This window comes from Sceloporus undulatus, chromosome 5 (genome assembly GCF_019175285.1).
Source record: "Sceloporus undulatus isolate JIND9_A2432 ecotype Alabama chromosome 5, SceUnd_v1.1, whole genome shotgun sequence".
NCBI lineage: Eukaryota > Metazoa > Chordata > Lepidosauria > Squamata > Phrynosomatidae > Sceloporus > Sceloporus undulatus.
In genome coordinates this window covers 74,866,666-74,883,738 of record NC_056526.1, presented here as the reverse complement: position 1 = coordinate 74,883,738, position 17,073 = coordinate 74,866,666, and the positions used below count along the sequence as shown (strand labels likewise).

The window sequence follows — 17,073 nt, the reverse complement described above, 5'->3', positions numbered from 1 at the left end:
GGATTTTCTATGGTGTGCATCTCTGATAATGTAATTCTTCTCTCTGAAGTGACTTTGGTTATTATGTAGAAATATGAACAAAAGGAGTGAATTGAATGTGTTGTGTGAACAAACTGGTTACTCTCTTTCCCTGGCTTTGCTAACATCTGAAATGGCAGATATCACATCACTTCTCCTGGACTAGATGGGCGTCTTTAACTTGAAATTTTCCTCAGTCAGGTAAATGTCTGAATTGCCACTTCACTTCTTGCCTGGAAGTAAAGTTTCTAGTCATATGATATTTTAGCTGTATTAACATTTCTGTCAAACTGAAATCAAACGTACATATAATGATATGGAAAGCAATGACTGAATAACCCACAGAGAAAATGAGGGGTAAAAGTTCAGGATTTTTTTTAGTGCTAAAAAAACCCCTAGTTTAATAGAAAACTTAAGACAGCTTGACTAAATAGTTTCTCTCTCTCTCTTGCACTCTGATATTTCAGGAGTATCTCAATTGCGAGATGAAACACAGGGATATGGATTGGTGACATCTTCCCAGCTTTGGAGTTGCTTGTACTAAGGTCAGTCTACAATCACAGAAAATAAGCAACGAAATACATGATAAAATTTAACCACATGGATTCTTTTTGTGAGAGACTTCTTAAGGACTTTTACTGAATCACCATTAAAACAACCACCCTCCTTTTCTATCTACTGCACGGTACTATATTCTTATTCATTGGGCACTGATGGTAGCCTTCAGAAGGGGAAGTTTCAAATTGTCCACTTCCTCTAACGAGAAGATCTGGGCCTTGGAAAGCAACACCGCCTACAGAAAAAATGGTATACGAAGACAAGCATCTAGCCTCCTGCCACTGTTTCTTCCTGCTCACCGCCAAATTCTGGTGGATACTCCCAATGGTGCGAGGAACTCATGGCCAGGAATATGCCCACTCCATTCGACTCGATGGAGATATCATTTTGGGAGGACTCTTCCCTGTCCATGCAAAGGGGGACAGAGGAGTACCTTGTGGGGAGCTCAAGAAGGAAAAAGGGATCCACCGGCTTGAGGCCATGCTATATGCAATTGATCAGATCAATAAGGACCCAGATCTTCTTGCCAATGTCACCTTGGGTGTCCGGATTCTAGATACTTGTTCCAGAGACACATATGCTTTGGAGCAGTCCTTAACATTTGTGCAAGCTTTGATAGAGAAAGATGGGTCTGATGTGAAATGTGCTAATGGAGACCCACCGATTTTCACTAAGCCAGACAAGATAACAGGCGTAATAGGAGCAGCTGCAAGTTCTGTGTCCATCATGGTGGCTAATATTTTAAGACTTTTCAAGGTAGGTGTACTTTTATTCTTCCTTAAATCCATGACACATGAATCCATGAAAGGATAAAGTAAGTAATTTGGATGTGGTTGTGATATCTCAGCAAGAAAAATGCAAAGACCCAGCTTCCAATAAAAAAATAAAATAATTTTTAATTAATAATTTGTTTTATTTATATACCGCTATTCCAAAGATCATAGCGGTGAACAGCAAGTAAGCTAATTTGCCCCCAACAGTCTGGGTACTCATTTTAGCGACCTCGGAAGGATGCAAGCCTGAGTCGAGCTTGGGCCCTTTTGCTGGTCTTGAACTCGCAACCTTGTGGTTTTGAGTGAATGGCTGCAGTACAGGCATTTAACCACTGTGCAACCAAGGCAGTATTTCTCAAGAAGACAATAATGACAATGTCTGAGGAAAGGAGTGTTTCTGTGAAGTATTCTTAAATTGCATTGATATAAAATATTTCTTCCAATATTAGGATAAAACATTTAGGCCATCACCCCCAAAGTCTAACAATATCTATCACAAATAATGAAAGAAAATAGATTTAAGAGCATAACAACTGTGCTGAATTAAAGACTCATCTAGACCATTAAAATTTCATCTTCATTAGGTGCCCCTTTAGTTGTGACGATGTTGATCTCTCTATGTATCTCTAGAAAAGGATTCGGATCAGTCCCCAGAACAAAAACCATTTGGACTTAAGTTTTGCAACTGCTGCTGCAGACGTCTGCCTGCACAACTTTGATTATGAATATGTGAACTTAATGAATCATTTAACAGAAGCATCTGCAACTACAAATACTTAAGTGTATTCACTGATGCAGAATTCTGAATTTAATTGCACATTCTACTTGATCTGATAACACAATTACAGGACAATGAGATACAAGTGTTACACATAAATCTGATTGTAAGAGGGCCAGGAAGGTTCTTTAAATAGCCATATGTGCTTGGAATGCTACACATATTGATCTGTGTGTCCAACTAAATTAAATATAATGAAGTGCCATTACTTCTCTGAGAAACTTAGCCTCTTCCTTAATTTCTGTAAGGTTATAATTTTTTCTAAGACGAGTCCCAGCAGATCACTTCAGAACAACAGTTGTGTTGACATATTATTCATGGCCTTCATCATATACTAGAGTATTAACAGCGAAAAGGTAAACCTGCCATGGCTAGACTTGTCAAGTATAGTGGACAGATGATGGAGTGCTAATCAATAAACTCAGCCGAAACTGATTATGCATCCTGCCATATATATATATATATTGTTCTGTTAGATGGTAAATAGACAATAGTGTATTGAATGCACAGTTCAGTATGTACCAAGGTGTTTGCCTCTGATTTACACTTCCTGATTCTTGTTAATGGGTTGTTTTGATGAGGATGAAATCCCATTTTGGGAGAAAGGTGGGATATACATCTAATAAACAACCAAAACCAACAAGCAAACTAAAGTGGAAAGCCAAACTCTTCTCAGTTTTCAAAGGATACAGGGCCAAGTCAAGAGATGTTCCCATTCTTCCAAGAATGGAGTACAATGTTTCAAAATCATAGAGTAGGAGAGAGCCATGTTGACCACTTAATGTAATCCCTTACTCAGTGTAGAACTTACACCTTCTCTAGCAGAAGGTTGTCTTCCACTGAAGAGAAGCCCATTGCTCCCTACAGTAGATGCAATAATTACTACCCTTACCACTGAAAGTTTATGTTCAGGTGAAATCTACCATGCTGTACCTTCATTCAAGTAGATCTAGTTTGTTCTCTGGAGGATCAGAGAGCATAGCAATGCAGTGTTGTAGATTATGATGAAAACATGGCGGTCATCCTATAAATGTCATAGTTTAATGAATAGTTGAGTTCTAATTTTACTATATATCATGCCATTCTGAGATCATGCAAAAGTTCCCACTTGCAATGGATCAAAGTAGAGCATAATCCATGGTTGGTGGTATAAATTAGCTCAGGATATGAACAGGAAATGCGTCCTTCACACAGTGAGAGTATCCACAAGATTTGAAAAATGCTTCGGTTGGATGGTAGTTTTAAACAAACAAACAAACAAACAAAATGAAACATACTCTGTTCTGAGTCACCCTCACATTTTAAACCAGTTTGCAGAACAGCTTGAAGTGGTTTAAATGACCCTTGTTTGCACCTGAGCTGAATGGAGAAGAAAGGCCATGCACTAGACCCATTTTAACACACTTTTTTGATTCTCATTTTTTCTGCATCTTTTGCAATAAATCGTTTCAGCGCAAGTGTGAACAGAATGCAGATGAGAATTGATTTTTTAATGATTGTCTAATGGAGAGGATCCCTTTGGAATCGAATCACTGGTCAATGTGAAATAGAAGTGGGTTGTTTTACAACAAGACAATGTGATTGGGCAAATGCAGTGTGAACCATGCTCCGCTGTCAAATCAATCCATCAATTCAGATTGCAAACTGATTTATTTGTAAATAAGAATGAGGCCCTTGATGACTATTCTCTTTACAAGGAAATGTCACATCACCTTGTGTATATACCTGCCTTTAATTACCTGTCCCTTTCTCTAAAGCAGTGGTCCCCAAACTGTGCTCTTTAAGGGATATTGGACTTCAGCTCCCAAAATCCCAGGTTATTGGCCAACATGGCTGAAGGTTCTGGGAGCTGAGGTCGAAAATCCCTTAAAGGCACAGTTTGGGGACCACTGCTCTAAGTCTACTGAACCCTATTTTTAAAAAAAGTAATCCTGGCCCATCTGGATTACAGCTGTCCTTCATTTTTATTACCCAAGGCAGCAAAGTAGGCAGATTTAAGAAACTAATCCCTGTAGAACATGCATTAGCTGAGACTGGAGAAGAGTGAGAAGGAAAGAAGCCTACGAATTGTCTCAGAGAGCAGTAATTTGTCTTCTAAAAGCATGACAGCAGCTTCCTGATTTCCATTATGCACTGAGATTGCAAATAACATTCAACTGCAGTCTTAATCAATAGAGGGTCACATGCTGCTCCCTGTGGAGAAAGCTCCTACTTACCCATTTAATTGATGTAACACTGTCACTGGCAAAAGGACACGGGTGTCTTTTTAAAGTTTTAATTATAAATTTCACAAAATGTCTTTAATAAGCAGGAGGGCAGAATCCTAGAACATTATGTTTGGATCTCTTAGGAGTTAATTCTTAAGATATGGGAAGAAAGTACAGTATACACAAAGTGTAGTAAGAGAGAAAATGGATACAAACCAACCTTTAATCATAGCAACATTAAAAAAATTGGTTTTGGACTACAACTAGAATTCCTCCCTCCCTTCAGCTCTGGTTCTCAGCAATAATTCACAGGCAAGCTTCAGGGTAAAAGCACTAGGCAGAGAAAATGAAGTATACACTCCTCTTGCTTCTTGACTCTAAATGACTCCCTTCAAAAGTTTATTTTTCCTTCAAGATATGTCTTCATTTTATTAAAAAAAAACATTCATTTACTGCATATTGTTATGACCTTACAGTAATACAAACATAAGGGGTGCTACATACTTCTGAGTCCAGGGTTGGTCCTACATTATGCAGAATGAAGTACTTGCCTCAGGTAGCAGACACAGGATGAGGAGCTAGTAGATGCAGCCCACTGGGAACTCCTGTATGTTTAAACCATCTCTTCCAGGCAGCCTGGCTTTCACCTTGTTACCCACCTGCTCTCAGGTGTGATGAAGGATGTTGTCCCATTATCAGTGTTGAAGGAAGATTCAAGTGCCCGTTTGATCAGTTTCTCTAGGTAGAAATTTGACTGTAGAATTGGTGGTGGTGTTGCTACTCTGATCTTCAGCTTGAGCAACAAAATGTTGATAGGTGGCCCTGTTAAATACCACACCAACCTTTTTCTACAACCATACATAGAACAAATTTTAAGCTTCATTTAGATTACTGGATACATTCTCTTCCTTGTCTCTAGCACCTAAGGGTCCCTCTGTCTCTTTTGATCTCTCAGGTAATACATACTTTGCCCTTACAGTTTTCTATTAATGTTGTCAACTAGTATGCTGGAAAAAATAGTGTTGTATAATGGAATCCTATATTTATTTCAGTTTGGAAATCATGTGCACCCAAGATCTTTTTGGGCTACATCTCCTAGTATTGCTTGCCAATATAGCCATTAGCACTGGGTTAGAAATGCTGGGACTTGCAGTCCAACAATACAAGAAGAGACACATGATGCAAGCCCTGTTTTACTTTGAAGTCTCACTGAGTTCAAAAGAGTCTGCTCCCAATTAAATATCAAAAGGATGCAACCATGATCATTCTTTTTCCGTTGAAACTTTGTTTTCCTAGAAGAGTTTGAATTCTAGCAGAGAGGAAATGTTTCTCATGTACACGTTTTATCTTGTACAGACACAGATAAATGAGTGGGTTACAACAGACATATGCCTAGCAATTCAGACAACGTTTTTTTGTGAACAGCAGTAACATCCAAGGCATGATTTGCAATTATTTTACTTCTAACGATTCACTTGCCCTTCTGCAGCTCAGAAACATGTGTTGCTCCTAATATGGCACTGATTTAAACCATGACAATAGAACAGTGTATGTGTTTGTTTAAATAATTTAGGTTCTGGGCTTCTGTCACTGTCTTCCACTGGGTGAGTACATTGCCCCAATTACGGCACTCAGATGGATGAAAAATATATAGGTTTCCTTGATCTTTCCCAAAGTTTCCTGAGAGGAAAAAAAAAAGCACCCTTGGCTGTTTCTGGCTATGCTTTTTTGATCAGACAGCCAGTCTACTATCCGGCTTACAGAGCTTGCAATCATTCCAATTAATGCAGGAGACAATTCATTTTGTGCCTTCATCCTTCATGAAGAACCAAATTGTCTTTAATATGAATCCCCCCCCCCAAAAAAAAGGTTCATTTACATGATCAGTTTTGATCCAATATCTAAAACATTTTCCTGGGGAGTGTGCTTAACAGCGGAGGTGCTGCTAAAGAGAAAGCTTTCTTCTTAGTACTGGAAGCTAGCATTTAGTTGGTGATCTCAACACCTAAGCTAGCGGACAGTTCAAAATTCTTTGTTACCTTTGACAAAATGCCACATGTTGGGTCTGAGCGGTTCTTTATAGAGCAGGGGTTCTCAACCTTTTTGACTCACAGAACCCTTTTTGGAATCAGTTTCTGTGGCAGAGCCCCTAAGAGGCCTCCCTTATGTTTTCAAAGTTAATGGTTTTCTTATTTTGATTCTACTATTTGTTTCTTATTTTTTAATTTCATTCAATTTTTATTTCTTTCATTTTCCTGGAGTGGCTGTGGAACATCTGGGAAGTGCATGCGGAGCCCTAAGGTCTCTGCAGAGCACAGGTTGGGAGACATTGGTATAGAGAGATATTAATATTAATAGTATTGATCAACAGTAAAATGTTCCTCTAACTAAGAGAGAGTCATGCATGTTGGTTCAGGGGATGTTGGGTACATACCTACACCTTCATAGTAATTCTATCAACTCTGTTGGACTGGCTGGATCCATCTTTTGGAGTGAAAAGGGATGTGAACATTTGACCTGATAAGAGAACTCAGCAACAAGCATTTGTAGCCAATATTTGTTCACTATTAAACTTGGTATACCAACTACTGTATACTGTTTAAATATCACAGTTGACTGTGGTTAATTTTTGTAAAGAGGAAAAATGATTTGCTGTGGTTATTTTTGTGTGTGAAAACAATTATTTTTATTTATAGTATCTATACATTACTACAGCAAACCTATTAATTTAGCACTCATTGTTTGACAGTGGCATATTTAAATATTCATATTAAAGTTGTGTGTCCAGTCAGTCTCTACAGGGGAGATGATGGTCCAAATGCAGTGAAAGCTAATGCCCTGTAAATTTTCTTCAAATCCACAGGAACAAGCTAACTCCTAGAGCACAAGTAACAGCTTGTATGACTATTTAGAAGTAAAATTCAATGAATGAAGCATGAATGATTCCCAAAAATGTGGACACAGGAATGTAGGCAAACACTTTGTTTGGAGACTAGAATGTATAGCAAAGGTATTCAGGAAACAATCCAGCAATCAATACCAAACATATTTTGGTAAATATTTTACTGCAGTTGAAAGGGATGATTGATTTTCAGATTCTATGCATAATGCTAAGATTGATTAGTATCAACATTAATTGTAGCTAATTTTCTGGAAGCACAGGACTGTCAGCTTAACAGTATAATAATTTAGGGGTTTATAGCACAGTGTGGGCTTGTTTACAGCCAACTATAATGAACATGATTCAGGCTTTCTGGGGTTTGTTCATAGTTGGAGGGTGTTTCTGCACCTTGAGTAGGAGTGAAAACAAAAATAAATGATTCTCAGTTTCCAAATCTCAAGGTGAGAAAGTGCAGAGAAAGTGGATATGCATTAATGTTTTATCCAGTTTCCTCTTTTACTTTTCCTGAACTTCACTTCACTTCTAGGCTGCTTGCATATTTCAAGCCTGATCATGCCATGTCTTGTATACATTCATCCTCTTTACAGAAGTCCAATACATGGCCATTGTGTTAATCTCATGGTAATATTGGTAATGTCTGAATGGGTAGGCAGATGCAAGCTATGTGTGGCATCTTATCATAAAAGTATGAACAGTCTTTAATTGTCTTAGAGGAAAGCCCCAAACTGTTATGGTATGAAACTGTATCATACATTAGTTGTTGTGGCTGTATGCCTTCAAGCCATTTCTGACTTATGGTGGCTCTAAGGCTGTCACAGGGATTTCTTGGCAAGTTTCTTCAGAGGGAGGTTTGCCATTACCATCCTCTGAGGTTGAGAGTGTGTGACTTGCCCAAGGTCACCCAATGGATTTCATGTCTCAGTGGGGATTTGAACCCAGGTCCCCAGAGTCATATCCTAACACTTAAACCATTACGCTGTACTGGCTCTCCAAGGGCACATGAAACTGGAAATTATTATTTACCACCAAACATTACCCCCCTGCTCTAAACAATTTCCCAGCCCAGAATTAATTATTTATCTAAATGCAGTATTCAGTTGAAATAAGTCTGTCTTTGCTAGTGCTGCAGAGATGCTTAGCTGCAACAGAAGCTCTTTTTTAAAAAGCATTTAAAATAACTTTTGTTTTGTTCTTTGCCTTATGTTCATTTTCTCTTTACTTCCCAGCCCAGCATGATGCTGTTAGAAGCAAAGCAAGAGGTTTTTTTCTCCCTCTCCTCCTCAGGAGGAGCAATCTGCCAGTTGGTCAAAGGTGATAAGCAAAAAATAGCATGTTTTGCTCATGCTTTCAGATCACAGAGGGTACCTACTGCCATTTAGTGCTTTCACTGAAATCATTTTAGCAACAGGACATACAGAATCATAGGAGTCTGTGTTGTCTTGGAAACTTGAACATAATAGTAACAATACACTCCATGAGCTGCAGCCTCCTAATGAGAGAAAGTGCTGATGACTGGGATGTAACAATCACAGCTTGCTAAATTATAACTGAGATCAGGGATAGGGAATGTGTAGCCCTACAAATGCTGTTGGACTGCGTTGCCCCTCAACTCTCAACAATTGATATGGTGGCTAGGGCTGATGGGAGCTGGACTTCAACAACATCTGGAGAACACTCCAGTTTAGGACGCTGAGAGTGAATGGCATACCATACCAGTCTTCCACTTATCTTTTAATGGACAGTCTTTAATCTTGATGCATTTAAACCAGAGCTTTTCTTATTGCCTGACAAAAGAAACTCTAATTCAGTGCTTGGAGTATTACTTTTGAAGAGCCGTTAGTTACTTTTGCATTTCCAGACTAGGATTATTTTTTATCTGTCACAGAGCCTCATATTATTTTGCTCAATACTAATAAATTACTGTAACTTAATTATTTTAAAATTATTATTTTTGAAAAGACATGGAGCATACAAAAAATAGCTCTAAATATCCTGCAATTCCCCACAAATTTTAGTTTATTGCTGCAGCTGACAAAAAATTTAAATGATCATTGCAGGAAACAAAAGTTAATAAGAACACAAATCCTCACAAATACTGTTTGATGGGCAGACACAAAGTATATGTAGCAACTATTTAGCACATCTGTTCCACTCGAAATGTGCTTATTTTGGTGCAATAAAGAAAAGAAAACAAAAGAAAAGGCTTGCTGAAAAGATATACAACTAAAGTTAGAATTGTCCAAGCCATTGTATTCCCCATCATCATGTATGTATGTGAGAGCTGGATAGTCAAGAAAGCAGATAGAAAGATGTGGTGCTGGAAAAGACTGCTGAGGATACAGTGGACAGCCAGAAAGTCAAACAAGTCCTGGAGCAGATCAAATCTGAGATCTCCTTGGAAGCCAAGATGATGAAACTAAATTAAACCAAGGAGGCCATGGTCCTGTTTCTACAGTACTTGAGCCAAACAATTGAAGATTGGGGGAGGCTTTGATCAGCATAAGTTCAAGTGAACTCAGAGTCAGGTAACAACAACAAACCTTCCAACTGTTGCCAATTTAATCAAGACAAATTGAAACAAATTTAACTATGGAATGAGTTTTGCCAGAGTTTTGTGACCAGAGCATGGCATAAATAAGATGCTTTCAAAATACATGGAGGCAAAAGAATTAAAGCTATGTGGCTGGACCATCTGAAATTCCATAAATGTAGTGATCAGCATTGTCAATGAATCCAGTGAAGCTCCTTTTGGGGAAAAAAAAAACGTGATGGCAAGTGACTAGATTTCATGCCTTATATCAACTCTTAATTTAATTAGATTAGTAATTAATCTCTAAATATATAAAGTTCCTTTATTCACATTTGATATGGTCCAGATATTCAAACAGCACAACCTAGATTGGTTCGGGTAGAAGAGGTTTAAAAGAGTCACATGGCTGTAGATAATCTATATTCAACCTATACAACTATTTTATAGGTATCAGCCTTTTGTGAAATGGGTGATAATTGTTTTGTAGAAATTTGGAGACATTTTGACAGCAACAACATTGCTGTGGAAGCATTCCTCTCTTTTTCCAGCTGATGACAATCCATCACATTCAATATCCGGAAGGAGACAAAGATCAAGAAGGCAGTGAGGATATATTGAATTCTGCCTTTTCACTGAGACTCGGGAAATGAAATATATTTTGTCTCTCGCTGTTACCTCCAAATATCCAAGATGGTTTCCAGAGATCTGGAGAAGAAAGGATTATAATAAATAACCTCAGATGCAACATATATCTGAGGATTACAAACAAATCCAACTCTGCCATTAGGTAGAAGGAGGCAATGGCCTCAGGTGGTAGATGCTGGGCAACTCAGAGAGGACAGAGTTTTCTCAAGAACAATGGAAGAAACTGTTCCATCACCAGCACTAAATTAAAATTCAACTGGATATGAGAAGGGGAGGGGTCTTTGTGTCCCTTACCTCCAACAGCGAAACATCTTGGGCTATTCCTTGTAGGAAATCATCACCTCTTTATAGAGATGCAGCCCCCATACGCTAAAAGTCTTGTAAACATTTTGAGCACTGCAGTGTATGTAACAATTATTTTGGTTGGGAAATGTAAGGGTTGGGACTCAGCCTCTGGGCTCAAGGAGGATGAACTCAAGAATTCTCACTTACAACCAGGATGTAATTGTTCCTTCCAGGCCTTGCTTCTCGTTTTAAAAAACAACGGACTCACTCTATCATCAGCAGCATAGTTATCTGAGAAGCTGACTTACAAATAAATGGGTTGTTATCTGTAGCAGAAAGGAAAAAAGATAAGGGACCTATAAAGCCAACGGACTGCAGGTGCCTCTGAATTCAGTACAGGCTAAATATTGTCCCAGGGCTGTTTTGGGCTCCCTGTGAGTATGCAAATCTAGCCTTTGACTACAATCCGTGATGCACAGCAGGGAGCACCCCCAACTACCTTGTAGCCAGCAAAAATTGTTCATTTCATTCGGTCACAGTAAATTTGAAGTCCAATGCTTCTGATGCCTTTCTGCACTGTTAACTGACACTTGCTGCACCAAGTGCAATTGAATTACATTTGTGTGTATCAGGTTTGCACTGAAGGGCATAAGAAGCCCACTGAGGCAATTTAGGGAATAGCACAAGCTGGCATTTGGCTGATTTTGACTTCACTGGGCTTGAAGCCCCAGTCTTTGCCTCCAATAATGCATGGCAAGGCTGAGCTTTGGAGTTAGTCCAGCAACAATTGGCTTGATAATTGCAATAATGGGTGCACAGTTCTTTATGTAGACCTTATCCTGTTTATCCTGTATCATCACAAACTGGTTTAATGATCACAACTCTTCCCTTTCTCCAGGGAACAGCAATTGCTTAGGAGAGTTAGCATCACTGCAAGATGTAACTATAGTTTGCAGCACTATTTTGGCCTTGGCAGCTACAGTAGGTTTAAAATAGGTGAACTGTGTAGTAAGAGACCAGTGTTTGGTATCAATATGAAGTAGACATCTATCAATGAAATCATTAACAGTGGGGGCTGCTCCATTTTTGGACTGTGCTTGTAGCACTTTATTATAAGTGATTTTGCACCCAGTGGAACTGTCTGGCTTGAAATAGCTCAAAGCACATGAACTGCAACATCCATTTAGAATGTTCTCACCCACTGTACCAAATTTATAAATAGTGGCTGATCAGTATCTGTTTCTCGTAAGCCAAAAAACTCTGCAGTTTCAACAGTGCTGTCTCTTCTTGTAGGAATGATGACGATAGTGGTGGTAATTGTGATGTTTTTTATTTAAACTCTGCCTTTTCTTCAGCCCTGAGACTCAAGTGGCTTACAAGTCAAAACAAACACAGATTAAATTCCATGTCATTAGTGACTGCTCCTAGGCTGTGGAACTTGCTTCAAGTGGTCCTGAAGCCACTCAGCAACCACCCCTGTAGTTGAGGGAGCTTTTTGGTGGTCTCAATGTTTGGAGCCAGAACGCTTTGTGCTTGGCCTATATGTAGGGGATCATATATAGATGGTCACTGCTGAGTCCATTTAAATCTGTCTTTCTTGCAGATTCCAGTGACTAAGGGGCTGTACAAACAGCCCTGAAGGGGCAGCGTCCAGCTGCCCCATCTTCAGCCGGATCGGGGCCATGGCAACTGCATACTGTGGCCCTGATCTGGCCTTTCCAGGGCACTATGGCCATAGTGCTGCAGCTATACGGTGCTCCTTTGGTGCTGTGTCATATGGACACAACTCTGGAAGAGCACCGTGAAGTCCCACACAGTGTGGAGCAGCACAAGACATCATGGCATTCTGGGAGTGGAGACAGGGTGTGTGTCATGGATATGCTACACCTCAACAACGCTCCCCAGCTGGCCCAAAGTGCCAGTCTGTACAGGGCCTAATGTCCTAGTCTGCGGTCAGCACACCCACACTATGCCAATAAGAATGGCTTAGCACAGCAAGTGGAAGCAGTCCACAGACCTTGCAAGGAGTCAGCATTAGAGAGCAATCCGAAAGCCAAGCTGAAGTCAGGATACCAGAAGTCAGAGTAGTCAAATCAGTCCAGGGTTAAAGCAGCCAGAAGATAACAAGGGTCCAGTCCTTTCTGAGGTCAAGGCAACAAGGAGTCAAGATACAAGGAGCCAGTGCTGGCAGCAATCACAGCAAAGGATCATGCAATAAACTCTGGTCCTGAGTTGATGCCTCTCTGCACCTTAAGTAAGGGAAACTCTCCCCCGTGCCACCTGAGGCTGATTTGCTAATTGCCTCTCTGCAGTTCTCCTGGATCTGCGCCTGCAAACACTGTCAGCCCTTCTTTGTTTATAGGTAGGCACATCCAGGCATGATTCCTCCCCAGAGTCACCACTAGGCAGTTGCACCAGAGGAGGCATCTCACTAGCACTAGGACCTGGGGCTGGGGGATCACAGCTGGGACCTGGCAGAACAGGATTAGCACCTGGTGTAGCCTCAATTAGCTCTTGCTCTGGAGGAGGCCCATCCTCCTCCTCCTCCTCCTTGAGCTGCTCTTGGCTGGCTATGACACCTAATTTCTTATTTATGGTGACCCTAAGGCAAACCTATAATGGGCAAAATTTATTCAGATGGGGTTTGCCACTGGCTTCTTCTGAAACTATGGCGGGATACAGACGGGCAAAAAGGGGTGTGTTCATGACGTCATGAAGGTATAGCCTTCAGACGGCCCTTACCTGAATGCAGCCATGAACACGCCCCCTGCACGTCCCAAGCCGGCAAAAGAAAAAAAAAGTCCCGTTTTTGGCCGCCCATGAGGAAGCTGCCTCTCTCTTTGCAGCGTCCTGCGAGGTGGCGGTATGGAAACTGCGGGTCAGAAACGGCCCCAGGTGAGGCGTCTTCACTGCCTCCCATGTGGAAGCCCCATACACCTGAGCCATGCCCCCGGGGCAGGCGGTCTGGAGGCTCTGTATTCAGCAGAATACACCTCCAAGACGTCTTCCCCTGCCCGTCTGTATCCCGCCTTAGAGAATGTGACAAGATCACCTAATGGGTTTCCATTTCTGAACAGGGATTTGAAACCTGATCCTGAGTCCTAGTCCAACACTCAAACTACTCCACTCTACTAGCTCCATAAGCAAAAATATAACTATTAATAGGGATATGGGAATCATGAGTTTGAAATTTAATATGAATTGACCTAATTTTGTACTTGTAAACCACCACGCAACTTGAAACACAGTTATCTTTGGAAATTTGTGATTCACCAAATTTTGCAATGGGAGGAGTTTCCCTATTAAAAATGCATAAAATGTGTATCCTATTTTTAATGGATGACAAGTATTACTACATATCAGTCAATAGGCACTAGGGAAGAGAGAACGTACAAGTTTGATACAAAGTTTGATGGACATTTGCTTAATTTTGCACTTTCAAGTCAATACACAAACTGAATTTATTTATCCTTTGCAATGGAGTTGCCCTGTATGTATATAAATACACACCATGTGTATATTAAAGAAAGGTAAACACAACAATGTGCATATTAATTAACATAATACTAAAATTCTTGCAAAAAAAGTCCTTTCCCATTGGACCAAAAATACGATGTCATTGGAGAAATTCACTCACAAATTGTCAGGCAAATGTTTAAAAATTCTTAAAATTGAGGGATGATGCACAACTTTAAACTGGTAAAATGTTCAACGTTCAGGATAAGCCAAATGTAACACTAGTTTAAAAATAGTGAGAAACTAAAATTGACAGATTTGCCCATCCATACCACAGCAAAAGTCCTATCACTACTCACCAGCTGTTTGGCACCTGAATGTGTGGACTTTCAGAGAAGTGCTCTAGAAAGTGACCTCCATGGAGTGGGCAAGGTCTACTGGTAGTGCTGTCATCCTGAAATGTTCAGGGCTTTATAGGCCATAGCAATTCAAATATTATATGGAGTTTATCACACTGAGGCTAATTTTGGCATTAAAGAGAGATTAAAGCACATTTAAAGCATCTCATAAATAAAGCAAAAATGGTGAGTAATTGTACGAATGATTTATCACATGCAATTGCACAAATGAAGTTATATTGGAAATGCATTCTCGCTGAAATCCCGTAAAAAAGATGCATGTTAATGCTTCTTTGTGACCACTTTAATGGCAGGTTTTGTGCAATGTCATGTGCGATCGTTTCACGTAATTAGATAATTTTTCTGGGATATTCATGGGATAAACTCCCAGTCTCCATTGTGTGATAAACTCCTAAGAAACAAGCTGAAAGCCTGTAAAGATTGTTTAAGAACAGCACAATATGTTTAGATCAGCAAGTCCCAGTTAAAAAAAAAGGCAAAAAACAAGACAAAACACAACCTGGTTGTTATATTCTGTTGGTGGGGATTATGTGAGTCATTTGTATAGTTTTATCACTCATGTTATCAGATGCTCTAAGGCAAGTTCTGAAGCACTGCCTAAGCAGTAATTACAGATTGGATATCCCCAAGAGAGAAGTGTGACAGTTAAAGCAAAAGAACTCCACATCCATCCAGGAGCAGGAAAAAAAATATCCAGATTACCATCTCTATAAAATTAAGATGGCTAAGACTGGAAGCCCAAATCTCTGTAAAAATAACTGAAAAAACAAATGGCTGTCATTATTGCAACAAAAGCCCAATATGAAATAGCAAGCGATAAAAGAAGATTAAGAGAGGTATGTTAGAAATTGCATTAATTCTATCTATGTAAGGGAATTATTTTTCTGTTAAACACTTTAGGAAGAAATGACAGCCAAATGAGATTTGGAAATGACTTGTCAGAGAGTGGTTATTCCTTTTGAAACATGCTTTAGAAAACTTTATTATTAAAGGTTGGCAGTTGGTATTGTCTACCCGGTAAATTGGTGCCTGCACCAAAAGGTGTAACATGGAAATGATAGCAAAATATTCCAACTTCTCATCTTTCCTGTCAGTAATCTGACAAAATAAATGTGGCAACCATGCAAAAAATATGTTACTACAGTTGTATTTTATTTATTTCTTTTTGCTACTTTTCTACCCTGTGACCTGTCTCTTATTTAAGGAGCTCATGGCAGGATATATTACCTTTTCTTCTTATTTTCTTCTTTTTTTAAAATCTTATTTCCTGTAAGGAGTGTGGCAGGTCATCCTGTGAGCTTCATTGCCAAGCAACGATTTGAAACAAGTCTTATACATCCCATTTGCATCCATTGGCTCCCATGCCATGGGGTGGTTGTCCCACTCTTGAGTTTTGGCTTGCAATTACATGTGGGACAAGGTGGTAAATGCTATCCGCAAAATAGGTTTAGCATCTTGGATACTTGGATTTAAAATTTGGACTAAAAGTCTGGATTCCCCACTCCCCTGACATGGGAAGTACCAGCCAGCATTGCTCAGTCCTAGCCAACAGTTCCAACCCTGATAAACACTAGTTTCTTTATACCAGGTATAGACAACTATGATAGGCTAGAGGGCCACATTGTAAGGTTGCAGCCTTCCCCCTCCTATGATTTTAGGTCCAGGAGAAGCCTTTTTTAAAAAGAAAAAAAGTGATTAGAAGTCACTTCTGTTTTACTTCCTTTAACAGAAGGGTGTCTGTTGGGCTAAAGGTAAAAAAAGAAGAAAAGTTGTGATATAAATGCAATATCTATATCTATGTATCTGTCTAAAGGTTTACATTAAATATGATAAAACACTAAGATAATCAAGTATTCAGATGTGCCCCATATAGTCCACATTATACATAGCAGTATGGGAGGAGATCCATATGCATAGGTTGAAGGGGAAAACCCCAAGGTCTCATCCAGTGCTTCATTTCAACATTTTGATTAGCAGTCTTCCTCAGTGGCCAATGTAGATCTTGTGTTGTCCAATATTTCCTCCAAATAAAAGGCTGAAAGTTGGTTTTTTTTTAAAAAACAACAACACTTCAGATCCCCCCTCCCCACAGATTCCCCAAAACTGTGGGGCCTCAACACCCATCCTGTGGTTGGCAAGTGCCAACTCTACCAGCTTCAATCCAATCCTTACCAACACCAGAGAATAGATTCACTATAGTTCTGCAAGTATGTAAAACACATACAAACATGAATACTACAGATGACTTGCATCTGCATGGAACGTGGATACAGGACTTTTAGACAATGATGGTAACAACAAGTATGCCCCATCATAGAAACCATTGCTAAATAGTAAAACAACAACAAAAACAAAAACAGTGAAGAAATATTGTCATCCAGTCTACATCTTCATGTAACTACTGGGAATTCAGTTTGTGAATCCAATATAGTTCTCTTTTTCTCAAGTTATTATATGCTTCCCTATTTTTAACCACAATTTTCTCTAGGCACCAGAACTTAA

The 17,073-nt window shown here is 39.6% G+C and overlaps 1 protein-coding gene across 4 annotated transcripts in view; it reads left to right on the top strand.

Moving 5' to 3' along the window:
- Positions 1-17,073, top strand: part of GRM8 (glutamate metabotropic receptor 8) — a 588,148-nt gene that overhangs the window by 19,607 nt on the left and 551,468 nt on the right. For all 4 annotated transcript variants that reach the window (XM_042470814.1, XM_042470816.1, XM_042470812.1 and 1 more), the window contains exon 2: positions 486-1,332. In XM_042470814.1, coding sequence (XP_042326748.1) covers positions 823-1,332 — 510 coding nt within the window. In that variant the 5' untranslated portion in view covers positions 486-822. The remainder of the gene's footprint in view (positions 1-485; positions 1,333-17,073) is intronic.